The sequence below is a fragment of the Ascaphus truei genome, chromosome 17, assembly GCF_040206685.1.
Source record: "Ascaphus truei isolate aAscTru1 chromosome 17, aAscTru1.hap1, whole genome shotgun sequence".
NCBI classification, from domain to species: Eukaryota; Metazoa; Chordata; class Amphibia; order Anura; family Ascaphidae; genus Ascaphus; species Ascaphus truei.
The window spans coordinates 26,410,479-26,435,213 of NC_134499.1; the positions used below are offsets into that span (position 1 = coordinate 26,410,479).

Consider the following 24,735-nt stretch of genomic DNA (forward strand, 5'->3'; position numbering starts at 1 on the left):
GTGTGTGTATATATATTACACACACATACATATACACTATATCTCTATCGATATAGATATATCATACACACACACACACACACACACATCGCTTGTCTCCTCTCCTGTGATCGGGTATTTCACTACAAAGCATGACCATTAATATACTAATAACCACAGGTGGCAAAAACCCTTTAAACATGAGAATGGGTTTCTGAAATGTACTCCATAAAAACACAGAACTAGGTAAGGGGGAGGGCAGGGTCGCATCTGCCTTTTATTCCCCCCAATAACCGATCCCCCTCCTTACCGGTCACCATCCTTACTGGTCACCATCCTTACCGGTCACCATCCTTACCGGTCACCATCCTTACCGGTCACCATCCTTACCGGTCACCATCCTTACCGGTCACCATCCTTACCGGTCACCATCCTTACCGATCACCATCCTTACCGATCACCATCCCTTCTGTATTGCATAACAAAATCATTCTGCCCTTTTAGAATAGCTGTGGCTAACTTCTTTGCTTGTTTTCTTTGGTTGTTTTAATTTTCTTTTGTTTTGCTTCTTGACTTTGAGTAGATGAATAACCAGATGCTTTTCCCTCCTCTAGAACATATCCTCCCCTGAGAGTTCCCCTGCGCATAGGCCCGAGTCCCTGTCACCTGAGGTAGTTATCACACCATGTCAATTGCACAAAAAGGGCTCTGTGTGTATGTGTGGGGGAGGGTGGCTGGGATCTGGGAGATACGAAAGGATGGGAGTGTGGATCTGTTGTATGTGTCTTAAGAAGGAAACTAACGTACATGTGAGGCGCAAAATTAAAGGATTCTCTGCATACTACACATGGGTTTTATAGGAAGAGGCAATCAGTCTGTGAGGTCCTGGTTTGTTAGCAGCATAGGAAATCTCAATTCTCAAGAGTTGTCATTAAAATGCCGGGTAAAATGGAAAAGTGGATGCAATTGTGCACAGCATACCCTGTGTAATGCTCTGTTTCAAGGAGAAACTGCCTTTAATTTATTTTGCAGCACTAGCTACAATTAAATGTTTTAAAATGTTCTCTGTGTAGTGGCAGAAAATGTAAAGAGCAATGTTCCTGAAAATGTAAAATGCAATATTTTTGTTGTGCGTGCTCTTTCTGCAAGTACTGTATCTTGTGCTGTCCCGTTATCACATTGCAGATGTCACCCATCCTTCCTCTTCCTTAAGGAAAAACCTTTGAAAAGGAGGTGGTTGTGATTTCTCTGTGTTTTGTGCGTTTTAAAGTCATGTGCGGTACTTGCTAACTACTTTCCCCCTGAGTGTTGTATTTGTGATACGTTTTGCATGATTATCGCATGCTTTTATTTGTACATAAAATATACGGCCGGGCTAACAACATTGTTTCATTAGCCCATCCTCTCTACCTCATTATTTTTCTTATCCAATTCCTTACATTTATTCTCTCTTTGTCCCCCTCCCCCGTCTCCCCATCCCGTTTGTTTTTCTTTTCTCAGCCATTTCTTCGATCTGACTTGGATATTCCAAAGGCCAGTTTCATGGATTCTACTGTTGAGACTTGTCCAGAGCTTCAAATGCCCCTCAGCGCCGGCCTTGTTGAACTAGCCGATCTGTCCCCCAGTACCCCTTTACCATTTGGCGTCACCTCTGAAAGCACCCTGTTGGGAAAAGGCACGGAAGCATCAACGCTGCTAAGATTATCAGAACAGAGTTTCCGGACAGAGTTCAATTTAATGTATGCCTTTTCCCCTTTGAACGCTATGCCACGGGCAGACGGCTCATTACAGGGGTCTCCTCTTGTTGGGGAAAATAAGCCTTGCCAGTCAGATGGTGTATACTGTGGCTCTCCAGTAGAGGCTTACTATGGCAGGCTGGGACCTGGGTTTCTGAAAGAGGCAGCGCAAGGATCCATGTCTCCCTGCAGCGAAAGGGCTTGCGAAGGAGTCAAGTGTTCTCCCCAGAACCCACCACAGAGGAAAAAGGTAATTGTCACTTAATTGCAACCTCTTATCTTACAAACAGAACATCCAATCTGGTAATATCATAGAGGAAGGCCAGGGGCGAAGGAGTGAAGACTGTAAGTTTGGGTTCAGTGTGTACATCTTTATATCAAATGTAGTGAAAGCCGCAGACTACACCTGTCAGTGAAAATTACAGAAGGATTCAATGCAAATCATTTAACTAAAATAATCATTGTGTAAATCATCTGTGAAAGATTATCTACTTGGTAAGAATACAGAACAATTCGAAACATTGCGTCAGCCTATTGGTTTTCCTGGAGAATGCCTGAATCATGGAGCATTTGGAGATTCTGTGTAGAGTTTTTATTTTTTATTTTAAACGTGCTGCATTCTGTACATCGCAAAACCCCCTTTAAGTGCATTTACAGCGTGGATAGTTAGCTTTAGAATCCTAAAGCCATGTTCATAATAATCAAAAGTATACAATTTTATTTAAAAAATAGAGGCACGGAGAAAACAAGTAGACAAGACCGAAGTTAGAAATGGTCCCAAACAGCTGATAGCATAGATGTGGTTTCAGTCACTACAAAGTGGCAGTGCCAGTCCAACTAAAAAATTTGTTTGTTTGTTTTTTAACTGATTTTCTCATTCTCCTGAGCCTCATTTTTGGTAACTTTGTGCCGTTTTCGATTCCTAAGCAGGCGTGCTTTAAAAAAATAAAATAAAAAGATACCATGTATTGGTTGACGTGGCCAACTTAGAAACCACACAACGGAAGACTGACCATGCCTTCATTTTGGAGAAAGATTGTTGCATGGAGGACAAGACTGCATCATCATCTGAGCATCGCATTTTACAGATTGTTTGTTTGCCAGATTCCCTTTCCTGCCATGATTTTCTTTCCTTTCCTCAGTGACATATTCGCTCTTTGTCATCAGATGCGCAGGTCACACCTCCTTAGAGAGTTCATTTAAACAAGTGATGCAGCAGCTAGAATCAGTCATTCAGAGGGCAAAAGTGGCGCTTTGGTTCAGTGCAATATAAGAAATCATTGGCTGCTGGAACTCAGAGCATCAGGGGTCCCTGCTGCATTGTACCGCAAACTGTGACATTTTTCTAGCACTGATTGGTTTTATAAGAGGAAGTAAATATTTTACGATGGATATATTCCTAGTAATGTCTTTTATGCTATAAGGTTGCTTATTTTTTCACAGCTGTAAATGTGTGTGTGTGTGTGTGTACAGTATAAGTATGCTCCCCTCTCTAAAACTGGGGTGAGGTAGGTTCCCCTGGAGGTTGTTTGCAATCCCCTGATTTCTGTAGACCCCCTAGTTCCCAAGATATATGTATATTTTTTATTTTTTTTGCCGGTTTTGAGACACCAACTACTAATATGGCAGTGGAGTCACAAATGGTCGTACTGTCTTCTCCCGATGTCACAACTTTTTATTGGCCGCTGAAGCGAGACCTGACCTCATGAACAAACCTGCTAGTCTATCAGAACCCAAGGGTCCCCAGAAGTCGTGAGGTCCCCTCTTTTCAAAATCACTACGCAGAGCAGACGGCTGCTACAATTTCGTGTGTGTGTGTGTACATACGCAAAACATGGCAGAAAGTGCACATGACTAAGCCAGTAACAATCACATTTTCTTGGTCCTGTACCTACAACACACCTGTAGCTAGTAATTACAGTACCAGTAAATGATCAGCAATACCGTTTGCGTCTCTGCTCACTGCTGCTGACCCATTAATAGATAGGTAGTATTTCGGTGCATAGTTACACAAAAGGCAGCTTTGTTTTATGAGCATAGTGACATGCATTGTTTATATTTGCACCAACCTGTGCAATGAAAATGGTTTGTGGCACCAGTTACTCATGTAATGAGTTTATTGCATCAGCCTCTAACCATGTGAGAATGGTACCACTAATCATATTAAGCATAGAATATCTAGCTTTTCCTGTCTCGGCTGTTATTTTCTAAATATGTTACAGAAGTTGTGCTGCTATGAATACAAAGAAAGCTTTGTGTGGTTAACATTGGAACCAAATTACAGAGTAATATTTAGTAACAAAGTACAAAGGCCATATAATTTGTTTACTCATACATTTAGTCTGGCAGGTTTATGAAGTCTGGCGCTTCCTATTCATTCATTTAGCTAACATCTCTGCCCTAACGGCAGCTTTGTGGCCTCTTTGCTGGAATGAAGTAGACGACTTTTGGAGAAGCGTTAGATAGAATCTGCTGAGGATATACCCGGGATCCTAGCAACAAGATATGTGCAGCCGCCCCTCACCTCCCATCCCTCCTGGTGCTCATTCTCCATGCAGTAACCAGCCCAGGCAAGCATTGTTATCTAAATATTACAGCTAGCAGCCATAAGGCAGGGATTTACATTTGTGAATATATAGAAAATAGCCGGCTGTCATCTGACATATCCATAATGCAGGAGTTCTCAACTCCAGTCCTCAAGACCTCCCAAAAGGTCAGGTTTTAAGGATATTCCTGCTTCAACACAAGAGGCTCAATTAGTCCCTGCTTTAGCACAGGTGGCTTAATCAGAGGCTAAAGGGGGGGTTTGAGGACTGGAGTTGAGAACCCCTGCCATAATGAATGCAAACTAAACTGCACCACTACAGCCTCACGCCGGAAGGCTACGCACATGCTCGCAAACATCTCCTCTCGCTTGAATATTATTCTTTCCTAATTAATCTCCTTTTTGTGTACAAAGCCTCTTGTTAATAATTTGGACACCGTTTTATAGATTATAATCTACCAAACGCAGATGTGACCGTGCCTAATTAGACTGTTGAACATAGATATTGGGGAACTACTGTATTTGTAGTTACACAACGATTGCAATCTCTCTAAATATTCTGAGATTTAAATACACTGCAAATTGTGGGGTTTATTTGTTTTCCCCCATTGAGATGGCTGAAACCCTCTCAAAAAACGATCATATTGAAGCACACCCCATTGCTGAATGCAGTTATTCCATTTGAACACCTGGGACTTGGCATTTTTTTTTTTTTTTACTGTTACCACGGTTTATTGCAAAACTGCAGCTTTTACCTTTTTTTTTTATTACTGCTGAAACAACATTTCTGTGCATCAAGTAACTAGTGAGCACAGAACAGACTGGAAATTGGAAAACCGTCCAGGGAGAGAAATCAATGTAGACCCCGCACTGGCTTTCCAATAGCGGGTGAGGGGCATGTTATCCAGAGAGACGGTGGCAGCGTGACCGGATTATAAATGAGTCGTTTTTTCCTCCCCTCGCACATCTCGGATTCTCGTTATCCATTCTCTCTTTACACATTTTATTTCCTTTCTCTCGTCTTTACGCAATTTTTTTTTTTCCATTGTCTGTCTGTGCCTCTTGCGGTGTTTTTGTTTTGGGGATAAATCAGAAAAGTAGTTGAAAGAAACAACCTCAGAAAAGCAGGGCTTTGGGAAAACAGAATATTGAAGCGCCCTTAAGAATATGCAGCTTTTTTTTTCTTATTTTTTGCCTTTTAATTTCCCCTTAGAGTTTCTCAAACACACAAATGCATCAAATCTCATGTTCCACAATTCTGCTACCTCTAGGAGAGGAAACGAGCATTCTTTGTCAGAGGAAAGTAGAAATAAAAGCAAATGCCCCAGACTGGAACATGATAAACAAATCAAACCATAAAAAGCATATTAAGACTGTCTGAAACACATCTAGAAAGAAGCGGAAGAGAATAAGACTAAATAATAATAATTGAAGGGGAACTTCTACATAACTTCGAAAGTGTAGCTTGTTTTACTGAGCAGTCTCCCCTGTTCTGTTTTGAAAATGCACAGTTGTCCAAGTAATCTCCATTTTTCATTGATTTGCTACATGGTCTCTCTCATCACATATAAGTAATATATAAAAAGAGGTGTTTTTTTTGGGGGGGGGGTGAAATAACTACATTGGAGGGAGTTTTGTTCCTTCCCAACACCTCCATGTCCTCTGCCTCAAACACATCCTCCGTGTCCTCTGCCTCAAACACATCCTCCATGTCCTCTGCCTCAAACACATCCTCCGTGTCCTCTGCCTCAAACACATCCTCCGTGTCCTCTGCCTCAAACACATCCTCCATGTCCTCTGCCTCAAACACATCCTCCATGTCCTCTGCCTCAAACACATCCTCCGTGTCCTCTGCCTCAAACACATCCTCCGTGTCCTCTGCCTCAAACACATCCTCCGTGTCCTCTGCCTCAAACACATCCTCCATGTCCTCTGCCTCAAACACATCCTCCATGTCCTCTGCCTCAAACACATCCTCCGTGTCTTCTGCCTCAAACACATCCTCCATGTCCTCTGCCTCAAACACATCCTCCGTGTCCTCTGCCTCAAACACATCCTCCGTGTCCTCTGCCTCAAACACATCCTCCGTGTCCTCTGCCTCAAACACATCCTCCGTGTCTTCTGCCTCAAACACATCCTCCATGTCCTCTGCCTCAAACACATCCTCCGTGTCCTCTGCCTTAAACACATCCTCCGTGTCCTCTGCCTCAAACACATCCTCCGTGTCTTCTGCCTCAAACACATCCTCCATGTCCTCTGCCTCAAACACATCCTCCATGTCCTCTGCCTCAAACACATCCTCCATGTCCTCTGCCTCAATCACATCCTCCGTGTCCTCTGCCTCAAACACATCCTCCGTGTCTTCTGCCTCAAACACATCCTCCGTGTCCTCTGCCTCAAACACATCCTCCGTGTCTTCTGCCTCAAACACATCCTCCGTGTCTTCTGCCTCAAACACATCCTCCGTGTCCTCTGCCTCAAACACATCCTCCGTGTCCTCTGCCTCAAACACGTCATCTGAAAAACCCCTTTAGTGGTCCAGAGATGAGTCAAACCTATGTAAACCAGGCTTAAAATCCATATTTCCAAATAAAGGTATAGGGGAATTACTATGTGCTAAAGCATGACGTAGTCATCCTTCCCATATATGGATGGAGTGTGCAGCAATTGGTGATCTTTTTGAGCAGAGGTTTTCTAGCTCCTAGGGTACCACAGGACCACATTACATTTCACAGATAACACAATTGCAGACTCCATGTCCACTCAACTTTTAATGCCTGGCTCACAATGCCACAAGAACAGATGACTTGCTTGTACTGACCTGTAATATGTCAGATGACGTGGTAAAGAAAAATCTGCTGATAGAAAGGGCTGTCTTTCCTTACTCCGTTATTTACCATTCCATATAATCTTGGTTATATTTGATTGGATTTCTCTTATGTCTCCCATTTCAACAGATATTAACAATATATGTATATATGTTTCATTTGGCCCAGTCTCTCAAGTCTAATCTGAGTTGCTTCAGTGGGATGGGAAAATTGGCCTAATATAGTGTCAATATTCTGTCAGTTGTATTCCCTGGTATTTAATAGACTTGGATTTCCATTTGAAGTCAAAATGTAATGAAATTAACTTTTCTCGTTAAGGAGAGGATAAATAGCCTCTGACTTGTTGTTTCACTTAAAACCCAATAGTTTTTTCATTAAAGTCTAATTCTCTTTAAAGGTTGGGTATAGAGAACAGAGGTCTACTGAGCCTTGGTAAAATGTAATCGGTAAAGAGTGACAGCTTGTAGTTTGCTCTCCAATTTGGGGGCCCATTATGTCTGGGTGGTTTCTAATGTGTGATGCCAGTGCATCCAGCATTAGAGCCAAGATAAGGGGTGAAAGGGCCACTCTTGATAGGGGATTGGCGTGGTTGGCATTCCCAATGATGTATGATGGTGATGTGTATATAAAGAGAGAATTGCGTGCAAGGATTTCTCAAGTCCAAATGCTTTGAGTTCTAAACATGTACCTTTAATCGACTTTCAAAGGCCTTTTCAGCATCTAAGGACAACATCAACACGAGATTTATTCTGTTTTGCATAATGGATATCAATTGTCTTCCTGATGTTATCCATTGGGTGTCTACCTCGAATCAAACCCACTTTGTCAGGATGAACCAACTGGGGAAGAGTGACGGGTTTATAAATTGTGCAGTTAACCAGGTCCTTATCTGTATGAATCAACACTATCGTGGCCTTTTGCATAGTAGGGGGGAAATTATTCACTGTCCAGAACAGCATTAACAAAGGTTATGCAAGTGGGGAATCAAAATGTGTGCAAACTTTTGGATAATTTATATTCAAGAAACTATCTGGAGTTTTAGAATTTTTTGAGGTATTTAATTTTGGGAGTTTTGCAGACGCACTGTATTGGTCTAACAATACTTCATATTATGAACCGCCTTGTTGCCATCATCAAGATTGAAGTAATATTTGGTAAATTCTTTATCTATTAAAAGATCAATCCAAGTTGTTGTTGTTCATTTTTTGCACATTTTTTTTCTCGGGAGCTGAACCCCGTTAATTTCAACTCCGGGGATCCCCTGCTTCCAGAGAATGGGGTGCCGGTATCTCCTGCAATTTAAATCCCCCGGTCACATGGGCCAATGAGGTGTACCTGGTGACGTCATGGCTTCCTATTGGCCCGCAGAGCCCAAGAGCTGTGAAAAGCAGTCAAATAGTGAACCCATGACCCACTACAGAGGCAAGTACCTCCGGAAGCATGTGGTCCCCGAAGCTGAAAGTAATGAGGTTCAGCTCCAATCCTATATGGAAAAAAAAGTTTTAAAAAAAACTTGGATTGCCTCTTTAAAATAGGATTGGATGTTAATTTACCATTTTTCAAACGGATTGTTTGTACTCTGAGGCTTACTTGGCCCGAGTGTAGCTGCTACTGTAGCATGCTATCCGATTTATTAGTGTTTTCGTAGAGTGTGTGTTCACGGCAAAGCTGTTTCTGTGGATTCTAAAAGATGCTGATTTACCACCCTTGTGAGTTCAGTAAGTGTGGTCTCTGTGTGAGTCTCGTTGTACAGTTTCTGAAGCTTTTCTGTTTGAGATTTCAAAGTGTTGATTGTCACTTGTTTAGTTATATTTCTAAAGGCTCACTGCTCTTAAAAAGCATTTCTTTGGGAGAGTGATCAGACCATGATATTTCATGTAATTGTACCGCTTTAGGCATTAGGAGAGCATCAAGAAATATATCATCAATTTAAGTGTGTACCCTCTGTGTAGCTGAAAAAATCCTCTTTTGATTGGGGGTTCAGTTCTCGCCAAACGTCAATCAATTGATATCCCGACAGTCCCTTGGCAACAGATCTAATGTCTGCTTTCTTGTGAGAATTTGAGGGGTTAGAGGAGGGTTTTGATTTATCTAGAATCATTTAGTGTTTTATTGAGATCTCTTGCAAGAATAAGGCGGCCTTTAGTAAAGTGCCCCAGGGTGTCAAAGAATTTCCCAAAACATTGCGGTCTTATCACTGGGAGCATATATTTTTGCCGACGTTAACTTTTGGCCATGTACGTTACCCACGAATGTCATGCGTTTTCCATCTTTGTCAGATTTCTTCTTTTCTATGAAGAAAGGAGTGTTTTTTATTGTATTTTTTATTAAGACTGCTACCCCCCCCCCCTTTTTTTTTTTCTTTACTAGTGCTGATGCTAAAAATACATGTGGAAATTGTTTGTCATGACCGTTTGGTTATGATGTTGCGCTACAATGTGTAAGAAGACTATATTCCCAGCAAGTTTTTTTTTTTGTTTGTTTTGTTTGTTTTTTTATTTAATAGTCTGGCATAGCTAATTTTACATTTTCTGGGACTGTTAAATCCTTTTTGTTTTATGTGCGCTAGCTTTAATTACCAAGTAGGTAAGGTCAAATTAGTCTGAGGTTTAGCACCAGTAAGAAGCCAAATTGCTACCTCAACCCGCGGCCAATGCAGAATCGTGTACCGGGGTGGGGGAATTAAAATAATTCAACAGTAGTTGTGTGGGGGGAGGAGGGGGGGGAAGGATGACAGGACTGAAACGGTTATATATGGGAAGAGGGGGGTGAACATTCCAAATTTCGTTAAAGTTAAAACGTTTTAACCTTTCGTAAAGGAGTCTGGTTACATGGTTACCACTAAATATCTATATCTATATCCTATACATTTCTTTCATTTACTATATTCTACTAACCTAAACGTAGAAAGCAGAGTATATGTCTGGTGTCAAGTGGCATTAAAACAAAGTCTAAAATCTTCTTAAGGGGAAGTTGGGACACAATGGAGGAGCGTGTGGGTAGGAGAGTGACAAGTATATCTTTTACCCGGAATTAAGCTGAAGAGGAAACATTTTAGGAAAATAAACTTAACCAGGTGTCAACGGTATCACCCGTGCACTTCAGAGAGCTAGATCTCTGTTAGATGTTACACACATCCTAAGAAGTAATTAACTATATAAATCCTTAGAGCGTAAGATACATTTGTTGAGTAATAAATGTGTATGTAGCATAGTCGGCATGTGAGGGTTTCAATAATACATTATATAGTAGCAAAAAGTCTTGCACTGCCTTAAGGGGGAGAGAACTTTAATGGTTGAAGCTGAATAGCGGTGAGGTGCCACTGCTCCCGGTTGAGTAGGACATATCAGGTTGATGTAAACTAAACCAGCGAGTGCACATGTTTCCACCCCCACGCCACTTCTGGGAGTGTTGCTTTGAACCCATTTGCTTTAATTAATTAATGGTAGTGTTGAGGGTCGCTGTGACAGAAAAGGGATTCACATACACCCTTGCTGTGGCCTGCAGCATATTGCCCAACTACGCTTGTATGTATGTTCAGCTCTAACGCCAGTTTTCAGCTGCAGTGCAGTCCTGTTGTAAGTGGTTTAGATGCTCTGTGAGTTGTTACTTCTTCAGTAAATAGTTTTTATATTAAGTGACTCTATTGCATTGGGAAGCTAAATAGAGCAATACAGGATCTGCCTGCTCCCTGGGAGGCTGAGGTCCGGAAATGCTACAGTGTGAGCTTAAAGTTAATTATTTTAGTTGGTTGCATTCCTATTGATTTCTCCCTCTGGGTTTTCGAAGGTGTCCCTGTTAGAGTATCGAAAGAGAAAACAGGAAGCTAAGGAGGTCACGTCTTCTCCGGGCGGCGACGTCATACGCTGTGCAGGGACCCCTACCCGCCAGAGCAGCAACGGATCCATGTCTGACGCAGATCTGTCAAGTGCACTGGGAAGTATCCTTCAAGCCCCGTCTTCTCCGCATAGCGGCTTCTCCTCCCCTGCCCACTCCTTCATGCCACAGATGGAGGAAGTCAGCCCTCCAGATCCAAGGGCTACGGGCTCAAACTCTTCCCACTGCAAGCCGACAGAAAGCAGCAGCAGGTGGTAAGTGGAAATGGCTCAGCAACTTTTAAAAAAAAAAAAATGCCGTTATTAGTCTCTGATCTCTTCATCTAAACAAGTGAGCTACTGATACAACCCGACTCGTATAATAATAATAATAGCATGTTCTTTTATAGCGCTGCTAATTGTACGCAGCGCTTTACAGAGACATTTTGCAGGCTGAGGTCCCTGCCCCGTAGAGCTTACAATCTATGTTTTGGGTGCCTGAGGCACAGGGAGATAAAGTGACTTTATGTCCCGAAACCAGGGTTTGTAGAGGAAACCTGCCCATAGCAAACAAAGTAACGTAGACCATGAGCTCCAGCACTCCTTATATCCTTCTTGTAATCTTGCACTCATAAAATGTTTAGCATTAGGTTGAGATTTTGCCAGGGGGAATAGAACAGGAATGGTTGAAAACCGCGAAACATTGCCCATGACGGATGTTCACTGTGCAGGAGTTGTTTTTTTTATAGTATAATCCTCACTTTCACATTTCCATGTGTGCTGATTTTGCGCTCGTTTCCAGGATGGTCCCAACTTCAGTGGAGCGACTACGGGAGGGGCAGGGGATTCTGGAGCGAGTTCTGCGAAGTGGAGTTAAGGTGTCACACAGAGGGGAACCATCCCCTTCCAGGGATAGCACTGCTGAAAGAGAGTCAGGTAAGCAGATCATTCCCCACTCACTCCCTATTCAGTCATCATTCGAAATGCTGAAGATACCCCACCCCAACTTGTATTAATCATTGGTCTGCTTTTAGGGCAGAACATGTCCCATGCACAAACACAGACCTGGGCAATGGTCCTATACATTTCCTGCTGTTATTGATTTTCTGTTTGATGGAGTGTCTGCTGAAGCATGTGCTCATATTTTCCACAGAGAATGTGGTTTTAAAGCCAATTCTACACAACCGCATCCTTCCTCATAGTTGCTTCATGTTGGTCCTTTCTCATCACCCTTCTACAAGTATCCCCTGCCATGCACCAGTGTCCCTTCCTCCATTCACTTCACTATTACAGACACATAGATCTAGTCCTGCTATTCAAGCTGAGTGAGCCCAACTGGCACCCGCACCTAGCTCCCCACTCAACTCGACAAGCAACCCCCTCTAGCTCACCACTCAACTCGACAAGCAACCCCCTCTCCCCCTGCTTGACTGTAAATCTCTGGCTGTCATGGTGGTATCCGATGGGCAAGAGGAAAAGAACAGTTAATTACTAATACAATCAGTAAGCAGAGGCACAAAGGACTATGGACTTGCCTTGTATACTATATATACTGTATTTTTAATATGCACGCTGTTGTATTATGTAATAAATACAATGCCCTGGCTTTCTACACACAGAGGAGGGAGACTCGGAGATGCAGGGCATGGCTGTCACCAAAGGACCAACTGTTTACAGCCCTTCCAGATACAACTACCAGGTAATATGGAGATAATGCTGCTTCAGGGCTACTCTTACCCACTCAACCAATGTCTGCGGGAGGAATCTCTATTATTTTGCCATTTTGTGAATCTTTTCATGTGTGTTCTGTACATTTTGAGCAGGCCTTTGGCTAGAATTCATGACTCGTCCTGTTGGTGGTCCAATGGTACCATAATTGGTAATTAAATGGACCTACTGTCATTTACCACTGTCTCTCTTGTGAAGAGACCAGTAGCACAGTGCACCACTTCAATGTAAGTAGAAATTGCCAGTGTACAGCTTATTGATAATTTATTAATGGCACAACTGGAGGCTTTTACTTCTGTAAAGGTAATATTCATGTAGAATATGTCCATATCCCGTAGTATAGATGGACAGTTTGGAGTTGGTGGAGATTTAAAGCAAAATAATCTTCCTGAGATATTGCAGATTTCCTATAGAAGATCATGTTTGATCATCATACTTTATCATAGAAGCCACTTTGTGGTTCATACTTGTTACAGGATAATCTGTCTCTTTAATATTTTTCACGTCTTATAGTTCTACAGCCAATCTCCCCATTCTCACACCTGCCATGTGTTTCTGTTGCAGCTCCAGCAGTGTGACAGTCCCCAGCCAGAGCCCCTGAATCTCCTTTCTCAGAGTTCATCCCCCTTCCGAGGACACCCTGCTCAGTCGCTTGGTTACAGCTATCGGACACCAACACACAGAACAGGACACACGCTCTCCGATTCCTCTGTAATTTCCACCTATTCTAGCCCCGCTCACTCTGCTTCCACAGACTCCCCCTCTGCCCAGTGTTCAGGGAGCTCCGGGCTTTACAACAGCCAGCAGCATTCCGCAGGCGGCACCAGCCTACCAAGGAAGAGCTTCCTCCACAGAGGCCCCAGCTGCGAGGCAAGTCCAGCCCAACCGCTCAGGACAGACTCTATACCCTCAGACTCACAGCCTAGCACTGGGGCTTCTAGCAACACCTCTACCCCACAAGGGTCGAGATCGGACTCACGAACTATAACCTTGCCCAGCTCTGGACACCCAGGCTCCAAGGTCTCAGCCGTGTCCAGTCCCCAGCACTACCCACCACGTGGGTCCGGTGTCCACCAATACCGCCTACAGCAGCTTCAAGGATCAGGAGTGAAGACTCAAACCGGCCTTTCCTAGGACTGCCAAGAGTGGAGAACAGGATAGCACTAGCCCATCAGCCATTCCGACTCCCTCACTCAGCTGGGGAGGGGTCTCCTAGTGGCTCAGATGTGCACCTAGGGCCGGGGGATGCATGGGCCACAGAGGGTCTCAGAATTAAAGCAGGCAGAAGTAAAATTTGCTGGTAGCATCAGCCCCCACTCGCCACACTCGCACCCAGACATTGCAAGAAAGAAACTTTGGAAACCGTAATCACAGGAATGATGCAAAAATCATGCAAATGTTTGGCATCATGCAATTAATATTATTTTTATTTTTATTTTCTCATCAGAACCTCCTGTAGTCACTTGTGCAGTAAGGACAATTTTTATATGATTAAGAAGTAAAATGGTTGAAATGAAAAGCTGAATTAAAAGGGCGGGGAGAAGGGGTTTTAAAGAAGCACCAATATTTGTAGCATCGGGTTATAATTGTTTTTTGGGGGGGAATTAAGGGAGGGCTGGGGTCATATAATATAGCCTATCATTCCAGTCGTGCACAGGCATGTACACCCAGTGTTCTGATTTGGGCATCACCACTGCCAGTTACAATGATGACATCAAGTACCATTTGCATCAGAGAATCTCAGAAGTGCTGAGACTATTGTTGTTTTATTATTTTTGAGGAGAGTGTAAAATAGATAATGCAGTACAGTATTTGGCTATGGTTGTGTGCAGAAATCCTAATTTGGTGAGATTTTGTGTGAGCAGGAATTATGAGGGGAGATGCAGTGCCACCCATTCAAAAGTCTGAGCTACCAGAAAAAGGTTAATTCAAGACTGAACATGGCAAACAAACTGCAGAAGACAAGCGAGGCCCCTTTATGGTGGGTTTCCACTGTGCCGTTAAGATCCTCTGACTTCCAACTTTGAACACTGGTGGTTTAATTTGACTAGAGTTGTTTCCTCCGTTCACAGTCCTCAGGCCCTCAAGTGGGGGTCTGCATAGCAATGTGTTTGAGGCGTTTCCAGTACTGAAGGCGATAACAACTCAAACTGAGCAACACCCAAACGGTCATGAATTATCCTTTTTCTGTTTTGCCTTTTGACTACCGGAAGGGTTATTCAATAAACATGCTGTATATATGGAGCAACTGTTGTCACATGGGTAAATTGGTATAGACCAAATGTTGGCGGAGCTGTGAAATATGTAGCCAGATCATGGGTGGTAGATGGCTGTATATACGCTTGATTCTATATTATATACTGACTGTACTTACCGTAAAGCAGAATATCATGTTCCATGGAGGGGAAATATTAAGTCTTCGCTGACTATGCTCAAGCTGCATTGTATGTTTTTATGCACTTCCAGCACTACAAATCTAATTCAATGACAAATACTATAGTTCTGCAGTGCGTGTTATTTTTTTTTTGCACCTTTTATATTCTGGCCTTTACCACACGGTAAGAAATGGTACACGTTTCTTTGTTTAAGATGTGGGGGGCCATTGGCTGCAGTGACTGAGATGTCCCAACAATGTGATTTGGCTATGAATTCTTAAAGTAGAAGAATATTTAGATCAGGGTTGCGAACTCCAGTCCTCAAGGGCCACCAGCAGATCAGGTTTTCAGGATATGCCTGCTTCAGCATAGGTGGCTTAATCAGTGGCTAAGTTAAAAACTGAGCCACTGATTGAGCCACCTATGCTGAAGCAGGGATATCCTGAAAACCTGATCTGTTGGTGGCCCTTGAGGACTGGAATTGGCCACCCCCTGATGTAAATGGTTAGACGTGTTAAATCATACTCTGCATTGCATTATACTGCAGCATATTTGTTTTCCTAGACGTGTCCGAACATGAAATACTGATTTATGGGACATTAAGTTAGAACTCAAAGAAAGGACATTAGTGACATACAGAAATAGCCCTTAGCATCACTTGACCATCTCAAAAGAATCCTAATTCAAACTGTATCTGATAAATGTCAGTCATTGTTTGTTTTATGCAAGCCTGGAATTTTTTAATTTTTGTTCTTTCTAAATGTTTTCTTGTCTTTCTTTGACATGTCATGTTGACACCAGAAGATGATAATGAAAAGTTTTGATCATGCAATTTGGTTTGTGGGCGTACAAAGAAGGCAAAAAGGTCCAAGGTTTCATAATGGGGAAGTTGAGTGATTAGTGAGGGAGATATCTTGTTGGTTTTTTGAACAGCTATGCAGTCGAGGAAACACTCCCCCATTATAGCACACAATTAAAGTGGACAATGTCTCATTTGCTGCTCTTATTCCCAATACAGCCAATATAACTGGCACTGGTAATCAATCTGATGGAGGGACTAGCAACTCATTGCCGAATGTGTTGCTCGTCCTTCCCTCCAGCAAACGAAGGTGTTGCGTTCTTTACGGTTACCTACCATCTTTTCTCTCCCTCACTTGTTTACTGTAATATCTGGCGGTTAGATGTTTTTATTTATCTAATTTTATATTCAGTTATAAGCATTGTAGGCTAGCTAATACAGACGTTATAATCCACGGTGCTACAGGGACTTGATCATTCTCTTTTCAGACAAGATAATGCTGCGAGTCGTTACCTCTCCCTTCCCACACACTTTGGGGTGTTGTTCATTACACCGCAATAGTGTGGATCAGAGCACAGTGAATTAAATCCGAGATTCTATGCTAGGGGTGGCCAACCCCAGTCGTCAAGGGCCATCAGCAGGTCAGGTTTTAAGGATATCTCTGCTTCAGCACAGGTGGCTCAATCGGTGACAGTCAAAGACAGAGCCACTTATTGAGCTGCCACCTGTGCTGAAGCAGGGATATCTTTAAAACCTGACCTGTTGGTGGCACTTGACGGCTGGAATTGGCCACTCCCATTCCATGCGATCGTTCCCTGATCGGCTGTATCTCAGTTTAATAAGTAAGCCTCTCTATCTCGCTCTGTTTCTCTCTCTCCAGATCTCCCGTGCACAGTTGTCCTTTTTTCTTTTTTTTTTTGGTGACTGTTACAGGTTTTTTTTTTGTTTTTGTTTTTTCCAGAATAGAATTTGAGCATCCCTTGAATCCGAAGGGAGAGATTTAAATTAAAAAAGAAAAAATGTTAAAATTAAATTTAAAAAAATCTAGAAATGAAACAAATTAAATCATGTTTTTTTATTTTTTTTTCTCCCTCTTACCTAAAGGTGTACAACTGTGAGACTGGTTAGGGATGGAAATCATGTCACCCTTGTTTTGGGTCTTCTTATATACTGTATAATATGTGTATAAACATCACAGGGTCTAAATCCCAGCCTCCTCTTTCTGCCAGGCCTCACAACACGGCAGAAGGCCTCAAAAAGGTTGGCACTACCTGTACATTAGCTTTACTCAAAGATGCCGACATATTGACATAGGCCAATGTAGTATGGTCACTGAAAGAGGAGACTGCAGTGTCATCGCTCGCGTGGAGTTTTTACACAATGCTGTAACATTTGATCTTTCAGAAGAGATGTAATAATTTTGATAATAAAATACTTACCTTAAAAAAAAAATGCCTGTTAATGTTTCAAGGTTGAAATGAAAAGTCGCTAATTTCCAAGATTATACTATACATGTATACTATACATGAACTAGGGGACCGTTCTCTTATTCATCACACGCAATTAGAGAATATAGTTTGTGCTTCTGCAGAGAGGCATGCATGGGTGTTGGGTATTGGAGGATAATAGGTAAGCAATAAGAGATAATCTAGTCCACCACATCTTTTACTGCAGTAACTAGGAGGAGCAATTTGGAACGGGAGGAAATATTACAATCTGTAAAGCCCTTGACCATAATGGATTTCTCTCTCTTGAGCTTTCTTTCTCATCATTGTCTTTTCTGCCAGCTGAGCCCCTTTTCACTCATTGAAGTTTTCTATGCTTTCTTTTGACCCCCTGAAGACACACACATTGGACTAAAGTGAGCTGTTCTACACACAGAATAACCTCACTGGTTCTGGAGAGGCCCGCAGCAGCACTGCATTCTGGTTTTCATTGAACATAATTAGCCACAGTGGTTGAAGTGGCTTAGAAAATAGTGTTCCTTTGCTTTATTTAAGTAGAGATCTACATTTATTAATCATTGCAACAAATCTCAGTGTATTTTTGAAATCTTAAGGGATGTTTATGGTGTAAAAAATAGGAAGGCGGTGAGGCTTTCTAGAACAAATCCCTTAAAGAAAATACGTTTGAAAATATAGTGGTGCTCTGGGTATAAAAAATAAAAGTAGCGATGTCCATACCCACTAGTAATATGACTTTCACCATTGATCAGCCAGCCCCCTATATACCATAGTAGAGGGCTTTTATAGTAATGACTGGTGCTGAGACACCAGGTTCCAATTCTGTAAAACACAATGGGATTGCACCCACTACCTCTGCTCAAAATTAAACTTCATTGTGCAATGTGGAGTATCACAAACACAGTACACTTTTAGCTGCCCTACAGATGTGGCGAGACTTGCTGTCTTCCACACCGGCGACAAGGAAGCAAAAGTCTGCGGTGCCGGGACACTACCGTTGCTCCTCCGGTGCCACAGTCGTGTGACCGTGGCATCGAAAGCAGCAGGACTTACTACATCTGTGAGACCTTTCCTATTCCTTGTCCTCACAGCATGGGATTATTATAGTGGATTTTCCACTACTGTTTATAGAGTTTTGGAGTACAACAATCTTTAGCAGATGCTTGGCATCATTTTATATAGCAGGCTGCACATTCCCATTGCGTCTGTGTGATCCATGATGAGTAATATACCATTATGGGCTGTTCTTAATATATTATAATAATCAGCCAATCTTCATGTACATACCCTGTATAAATAGTAATGTGTGAGGACCAACGTGTGCGCGCTCTCTCCTGAAAAGGACAGGTCCTTTATGCTGTGGTTTAGTGTTATTTGTGTTCTATATGGGTAATACCTTCCTTGCCAAAGGGCCCAGCAATGTATCCCAAAGTAATCTGCTGCTGAGCGCTGAAGCCGTTGGCATGGATGGGATTTGACTCCTTTTTAAAAAGGAAATCTGATCTGTTGAATGTGGTCATTGCATATAGACGTGTCTGAGCCACCGTGAAAGGCTCCATGTAGGAAGGCAAACCTTTTCATCGCTGATGCACCCGAGAATCTGAGATCAGACATTTCACAGAACAAAATTTCTCTTCTGCTCCCATTTGACACCATGACCAATCAGTTGCTGTTTTCCAGAGCACCACCCATGCACATTGAGGTGGATTTTTAGTGTGTGCATTACAGTGTAAAGAGAACCTGCAACAAGGCTGACTATATTCTCCAATCGTAGGTTTACTGTGAAGATGATTTCCCACAACTGAAGTGGCTGGCTCATTAGTTGCAATTCTAACTGGTCACTTCTATGTGCCATCATGGGAATGAATATTAAACGGGTAACCTACAAGCTAGGTTTACCACATACTTATTGCCAGGGACAGGCTCAATCAGACTTGGTTTTTAATCTCGTCTTAATAAATGTTCCCTATGCTTAAACTGCAGTGAGCTGAACATTGGGTTGTATTGCTGAACCAGTCTCTTGCAATCATTCACGTATAGCTGGTAACCGTAGCCAACACTCACATCAACCGCGTCACTTCCAGCGTGACCTGCGCTGGGTTACAGGGCCATCGGCTCAAACTGTTAATTTTACTTCCTTTTAGAGCTGGGAACCCGGTTTTCCTGGAGGAACTGCTGCTATTTTTGGACTTCCTGCTGCATTGTCTACTCTGGTAAATGAACCCCATGAATATCCCCTTATAGATTTGCATTGTATACAGAGGGATATTTTGTTTTTGTGCTTAACACTGGTTTTCAGGTCAAAATTTGCAACGTCATTAAATCCTGAGACACCTGTTAACCCCTTGAGTGATGGAGGCGCCAGCAATGTTTACAAGGTTAAACATGGGTATGGTAGGTGTTTGTGTGCTTTAAATTTTATTACAACCTCAATATGATGCTCAGTAGGACTACACCCGACACATACACGAAATAGCTCTGTAAGGATTGAGAGGTGATGTGGCAGCCTTAATTGAACCCCTAAGTATCAAGATTTCCTAAGGGGCTTCGAAAGCAAATAATTGCAGATTAATTCTAACAAGAGGTTAAGACAAATTATTCCCTCTTTCCTAGTGATACATCTTTGGCTCACAAATACATTTTCTAAGCAGAAATCCGCAGTGCCCAGGTTTTTTTTCCTTTCTCTTTCCTAGTGAGCCACTGTCACGGGAGACCAGGACAATTTCCACGGGATCGCAAACGCCCAACAGAATGAAGGAGTTAAATAAAGCAAGTTTATTTCGACGAGCAGCATAATACACTGCTTCAGGGTTACACCAAAACTGGTTAAGGGGGGAATGCTAGGTGCTGGGCACCATTTTGGTATGCTTACCCAGGATGTCTTCCACATGCCGAGGGTTTCTGGGTGCCATGGTGCCGTAGGGATGCTAGTTGCGTCCTAGCAAGTTTAAAAGTCCCGCTCGTCTATACAACTGTCTCCCAGGCTGTCTGGATTTAATCTCATTAACTGATCAGCAGGAGTTTACACCGTTTCCTGGCCTCCATCTAAAACGGAGGTACAATCAGAGCAAGGATGCTAGGTCGGCCAATCGCAGTGAGGTCTTGCCTGTGACTACCCAATCGGGGCCATGGGAGGTGACAGTGCTTTAGGACAGTCCACAGAGGTGGACTTAAGGAGAGGGGGCAATTCAAACTGACCAAAGGGAACGGAGTTGGTTGGGGCTAAGCCCCAGGCCTCCGTTTCCTGTTTCAGGCTGATACCTCCTGCAGAGATAGATACCTTAGTCTGGGGTAAACAATGGATCCGCTTTGGAAGTTCATGTTCCCAAGATCTGAGTAGATACCTTACCCGCTCCTCCAGTGTCCCAAATACCTGGCCCCGCCCACATGAGAATAGCAGGCCCAGATTATTTTGTGTGCTGGCTGGTTAAGTGAATTACCAGCCCAGCGCAGAAAAGGAGTCCTATGAATATATTTCATATGTGGGAATAAACTGTTACAGCGGGGTACACAGAAACACTTGTCAGCCATTTTGGCTGCAATAAGCTGGTCTTTTAGCATGTAACAGGCATCCATCGACGGGTAGGGGCTACTGCTTTGCTTGTCGGTCTGCCCATACCGTCACAGTTATCATCTATGCAGTTTCCGTCCTACTACGATGGCTCAGATGGCCGTCACCTCACTCCATGTGATAGGAGATTTCCGTGCTTTGGTTTGTGCACATCTTAAGGATGATGCGATTTTCTTATTTTGATTTGGCAGTTTATGCCCTGGTAACGATGCCAAACAGGCACAATATGTTTGACTAACACCTCTGCCATGACCATAGTTTTTGGCAGCTCTGGTTCACCGGTTCAATTAAGAGTTTAAACCTTTAAGTGCCCCAAGGCTGTAGTAGCTCTGTAAAAAATAAAACCGTTCTCTTATGGGAGACGACGTCACAATGTGATCTGCCAGAAACGAACATTTGGTCGCGGCTATCTCACCGCAACCAAATCACACTCGGCCACCGGCCGTTTCCCCAATAACGTAAGTTCTTAAGAGGTTTTAGCAGTTAGGGGGTTAAGAATAAGGGTTTAGGTTTTTAGGGTAGGGAATAATGGGTAAGGGGTTAAGGTTTTTTAGGGTAGCGTTGGTATTTAGGAGTTACGATTAGGGGGGTTTGGCGTCTAAACGTTAGCGGTGACTTTGTTGCGGCAAATGTCCTAAACCGTGATTTACAATCATGGCAGGGGGACAACTCCTTCCCTTAATTCCATCATCCCTGAAGACTGCTTCAGAGAGCGGTCAGGTGATTGCAAGTGCCAGTGGTGCCGTGGCACTCTGGCCCCTCCGACACTCCAAGGGATAAATGGGCCTGGATGACCACCACTTACTAAATTACAGTATGCTCTTATAAACACTGTAACCAATCCACTCATATTTACTCCTACCCACGCTGATTAGATTGTAAGCTCTCCGGGGCAGGGGAACTGTAACTTGCGTAACACGTTGAGGTATCGTCAAAGCATATCATGTTATGAAGCTCCTGTGTAACCCAGTGCTGCGAGTGTTTGGTCTGGCGACTCGTGCACCCCGTCCTTGCTGTATTCCATCTACGGACCTAGGCAGACGGGACTGCCCTGTGAAGCCCATGTTAATGATATGAATTGTAAGTCTCTGCTACACGTTGTGTTTTTTACATTATATTATTTGTTACTTACCCCCCTAGTGCGCTGTCTTCTTGTTTCATTACTATTATATTCTAACAATATTTTGGGGTCGTTAGTGCTGTGCATGGAAACCAAAGCCACCTTCTCAACTCACCATTTTATTTATCGTAAAGTAAATAATAAATCTCAAAGTTGTAGCGTTGATGTGGGTCCATGAGTAGAGTCCATGTGTTCCAGGTTGTGAAACTTTTTCATAGACTGAGCTCTTCATGGATGAAATACAGAACTACATAGAGTACAGAGCTTTGGAAAATCTAGCAGGTCTCTTAATCAGTACTACTGTACTCCTTTACCAAATGTAAAACAATGTCAACATTTTAAAGGGTGCCTTGACCTGTGTTTTTCTCAAAAGGATAATATCCTTCAGTGTTTACAGTATGAACACAGTAAGCAGCGCACCATATAGTGGTCAACACCGAGACGCTGATGGATGTCACGAAAAGCCATATTTTATTTTACAGCCCCCAAATATCGTTGATTTTGGTTCCTTGACGGTTGCCTTTAATATATTATATGCAGGTGGAGTGTGTCACTAGGAGATCAACCTTATCACTTGGAATTGGAGATCTCGCTTGGCTCTGGTTACCAGTCAGCTTGATTAGCCCACACGGTTACCTACCCGCTGGTTAACCCACCTCCACACCATGTGCTGATGGAGGATCTCAGGTTCCAGCATCAGCATCTCCATGGTTACCACTGCAATGTTTTCATGGCAACAAGAGTGAAGTGTGTGGTGACTTTTGTATTTTTTTTTCCCTCTCAAGGTTTTCTGCACTGGCTTCTCTGGATTTCATGAGTCCCTCCACCCCCCTCTCCCCCTCTCCCCCCCTCTCTCTCTCCCCCAGCCTCAAGATAAGCAGTTTAACCCTCTCCATTCTGTTTGTGTGTATAAATATATTGCAGAGCTGGACGAAAATAATTACATTTCTTCTGGAAAAAATCCATCAAACATGGCTCACAGAAGCAAAAATTATTTGTGTCTCGAGAGAGACGGTAATAGAATTCACACGCACCGTGAATCACTCTTAGGAATTATAGACTTCTCTCCCCTAAATAAGCACAATTAAAAATATAGGAATTTGAAGTGAAGAGGGCCTTTGGATGTGCCATGGTTAGAATGGTAACCAATGCCCTGGAGTCCCATGGACGCCCAGGGACTCCTTGGTTCCGATCCATTAATTATGGTTCCAGTTATGTATGTTTATGTTAATTATTACTATTCTTGCCCCCTTTTATCCTGGTTTCTCCTCCCCCCCACCGCTCCCCCTATTCTCTCCTCCCCCCACCCCTCCCCCTCTTCTCTCCTCCCCTCCCCCTCTTCTCTCCTTCTCTCCTCCTCCCCCCTCTCCCCCTTTTCTCTCCTCCTCCCCCCCCTCCCCCTCTTCTCTCCTCCCGCTGTGGTCGGCAACCAACACACCGTGTGCTCAGGATCACAGGGTAGGATGCAATCAGCTCGATGTCAGTGCAGATACATTTCAGTAAATGATGTCACCACATGGCGGAATTAAAAGAAATAATTTTGCATAACGTAAAGGGCTGCAATAGCTCACAGACGCAAGATAGCCTTCGCTAACTATAAGGTTGCTGATATACTTTTCTTACAGGAAACGCACTTGAGTAAAAGGTCACACCCGAAATTCTTTGCTAAACAAGACGCACAATCATTCTTCGCCTCGGGCGAGAAAGGAGGGGTAGCTACCTTTTATAAGTTCAAATCTAACCTCCCAGCAAGAGTCAAAAAGTAAGGGAGGTTCCTTTGCTTGATTGGCATTCTGGCTGATGTACCACTCGCCCTGGCTACTCAACATATATGCCCCATATAACTGTAGGGCCCCTTATTTCGAAAGAATATTTGCTAAAATTAGTGAGGTTGCGAAAGGCCTCCTGATAATTGGGGGTGACTTCAAACAGTTGTTGATGCAAAACTTGACAGGTCAAATACCCCCAGACAACTCCCATACCCAAGTAGCCACCTGTGCTGAAGCAGGGAATGATTTAGCCACCTGTCCTGAAGCTGGGATATCATGAATACCTGACCTGTTTGGGGGGGGGGGGGCATTGAGTACCAGAGTTGAGCTCCCCTGGTCTAGGCTATTTCACCACTGGGACAGTTCGCTGCCGCAGGTAATGTATCCCCTTACTCTAAAAATCCAAACATTAACCCCTTTCCTAAAAAGCTTAACCCCCCCTAATCCCAACGCTAATCACCTACTTCAAGGCCCAAATGTCCGGCGGCTAAACAACCGTGACCAAGTATCCCTTGGCAGTTGAACGGCCGTGGCTTAAAGTCCCTTTCCGTACAGAGGGGTCCTCAGGTTATATACTGTAACACAAATATAAATAACCCCTGCAATGGTCCAACGGTGTGATGGCTCCGGTACAGCATCCCATCTTCTATCTGCAGAAGCGATGAGTCTGATCCATTCTGCAGCATGTCACTGTGCATTGCAGAGATTAGGTTTTGGGCCCACTGCTGGCAGCGTAGGGGTTAAAGCTGCAGTTCAGACTCCCGTTTTTTTTTTTTTTTTTTAGTTTTTGTTTTTTACTTCAATAGTTTCATGTGGGCAATCTCTACTTACCTAAAAAAACCGCATAGCTGCCGGTCAATTCGTTCTCCGTCTATTGATTGGCAAAGTTTGGCGACATCTTTAAATATGGGGAATGTAAATCGTTGCTATAGGAACAAGCATGCTTGTTAAAATAGAATACAAGAAAATTGTTCTTTCAAAGTTGTTTTTTTTTTTTTTTTTTTTAA

General features: G+C 43.1%; 1 protein-coding gene across 3 annotated transcripts in view; it reads left to right on the forward strand.

Annotated features, from left to right (window-relative positions):
• The window catches only part of SETD5 (SET domain containing 5), a 76,366-nt gene extending 61,288 nt beyond the window's left edge, over positions 1–15,078 (forward strand). For 2 of the 3 annotated variants that reach the window (XM_075574365.1, XM_075574366.1), the window contains exons 20-25: positions 594–650; positions 1,480–1,965; positions 10,878–11,179; positions 11,706–11,839; positions 12,523–12,602; positions 13,196–15,078. In XM_075574365.1, the coding sequence (XP_075430480.1) occupies positions 594–650; positions 1,480–1,965; positions 10,878–11,179; positions 11,706–11,839; positions 12,523–12,602; positions 13,196–13,765 (1,629 nt within the window). In that variant the 3' untranslated portion in view covers positions 13,766–15,078. The remainder of the gene's footprint in view (positions 1–593; positions 651–1,479; positions 1,966–10,877; positions 11,180–11,705; positions 11,840–12,522; positions 12,603–13,195) is intronic. The other variant, XM_075574367.1, reaches the window with a different exon arrangement.
• The last annotated feature ends 9,657 nt before the right edge of the window (positions 15,079–24,735 follow it).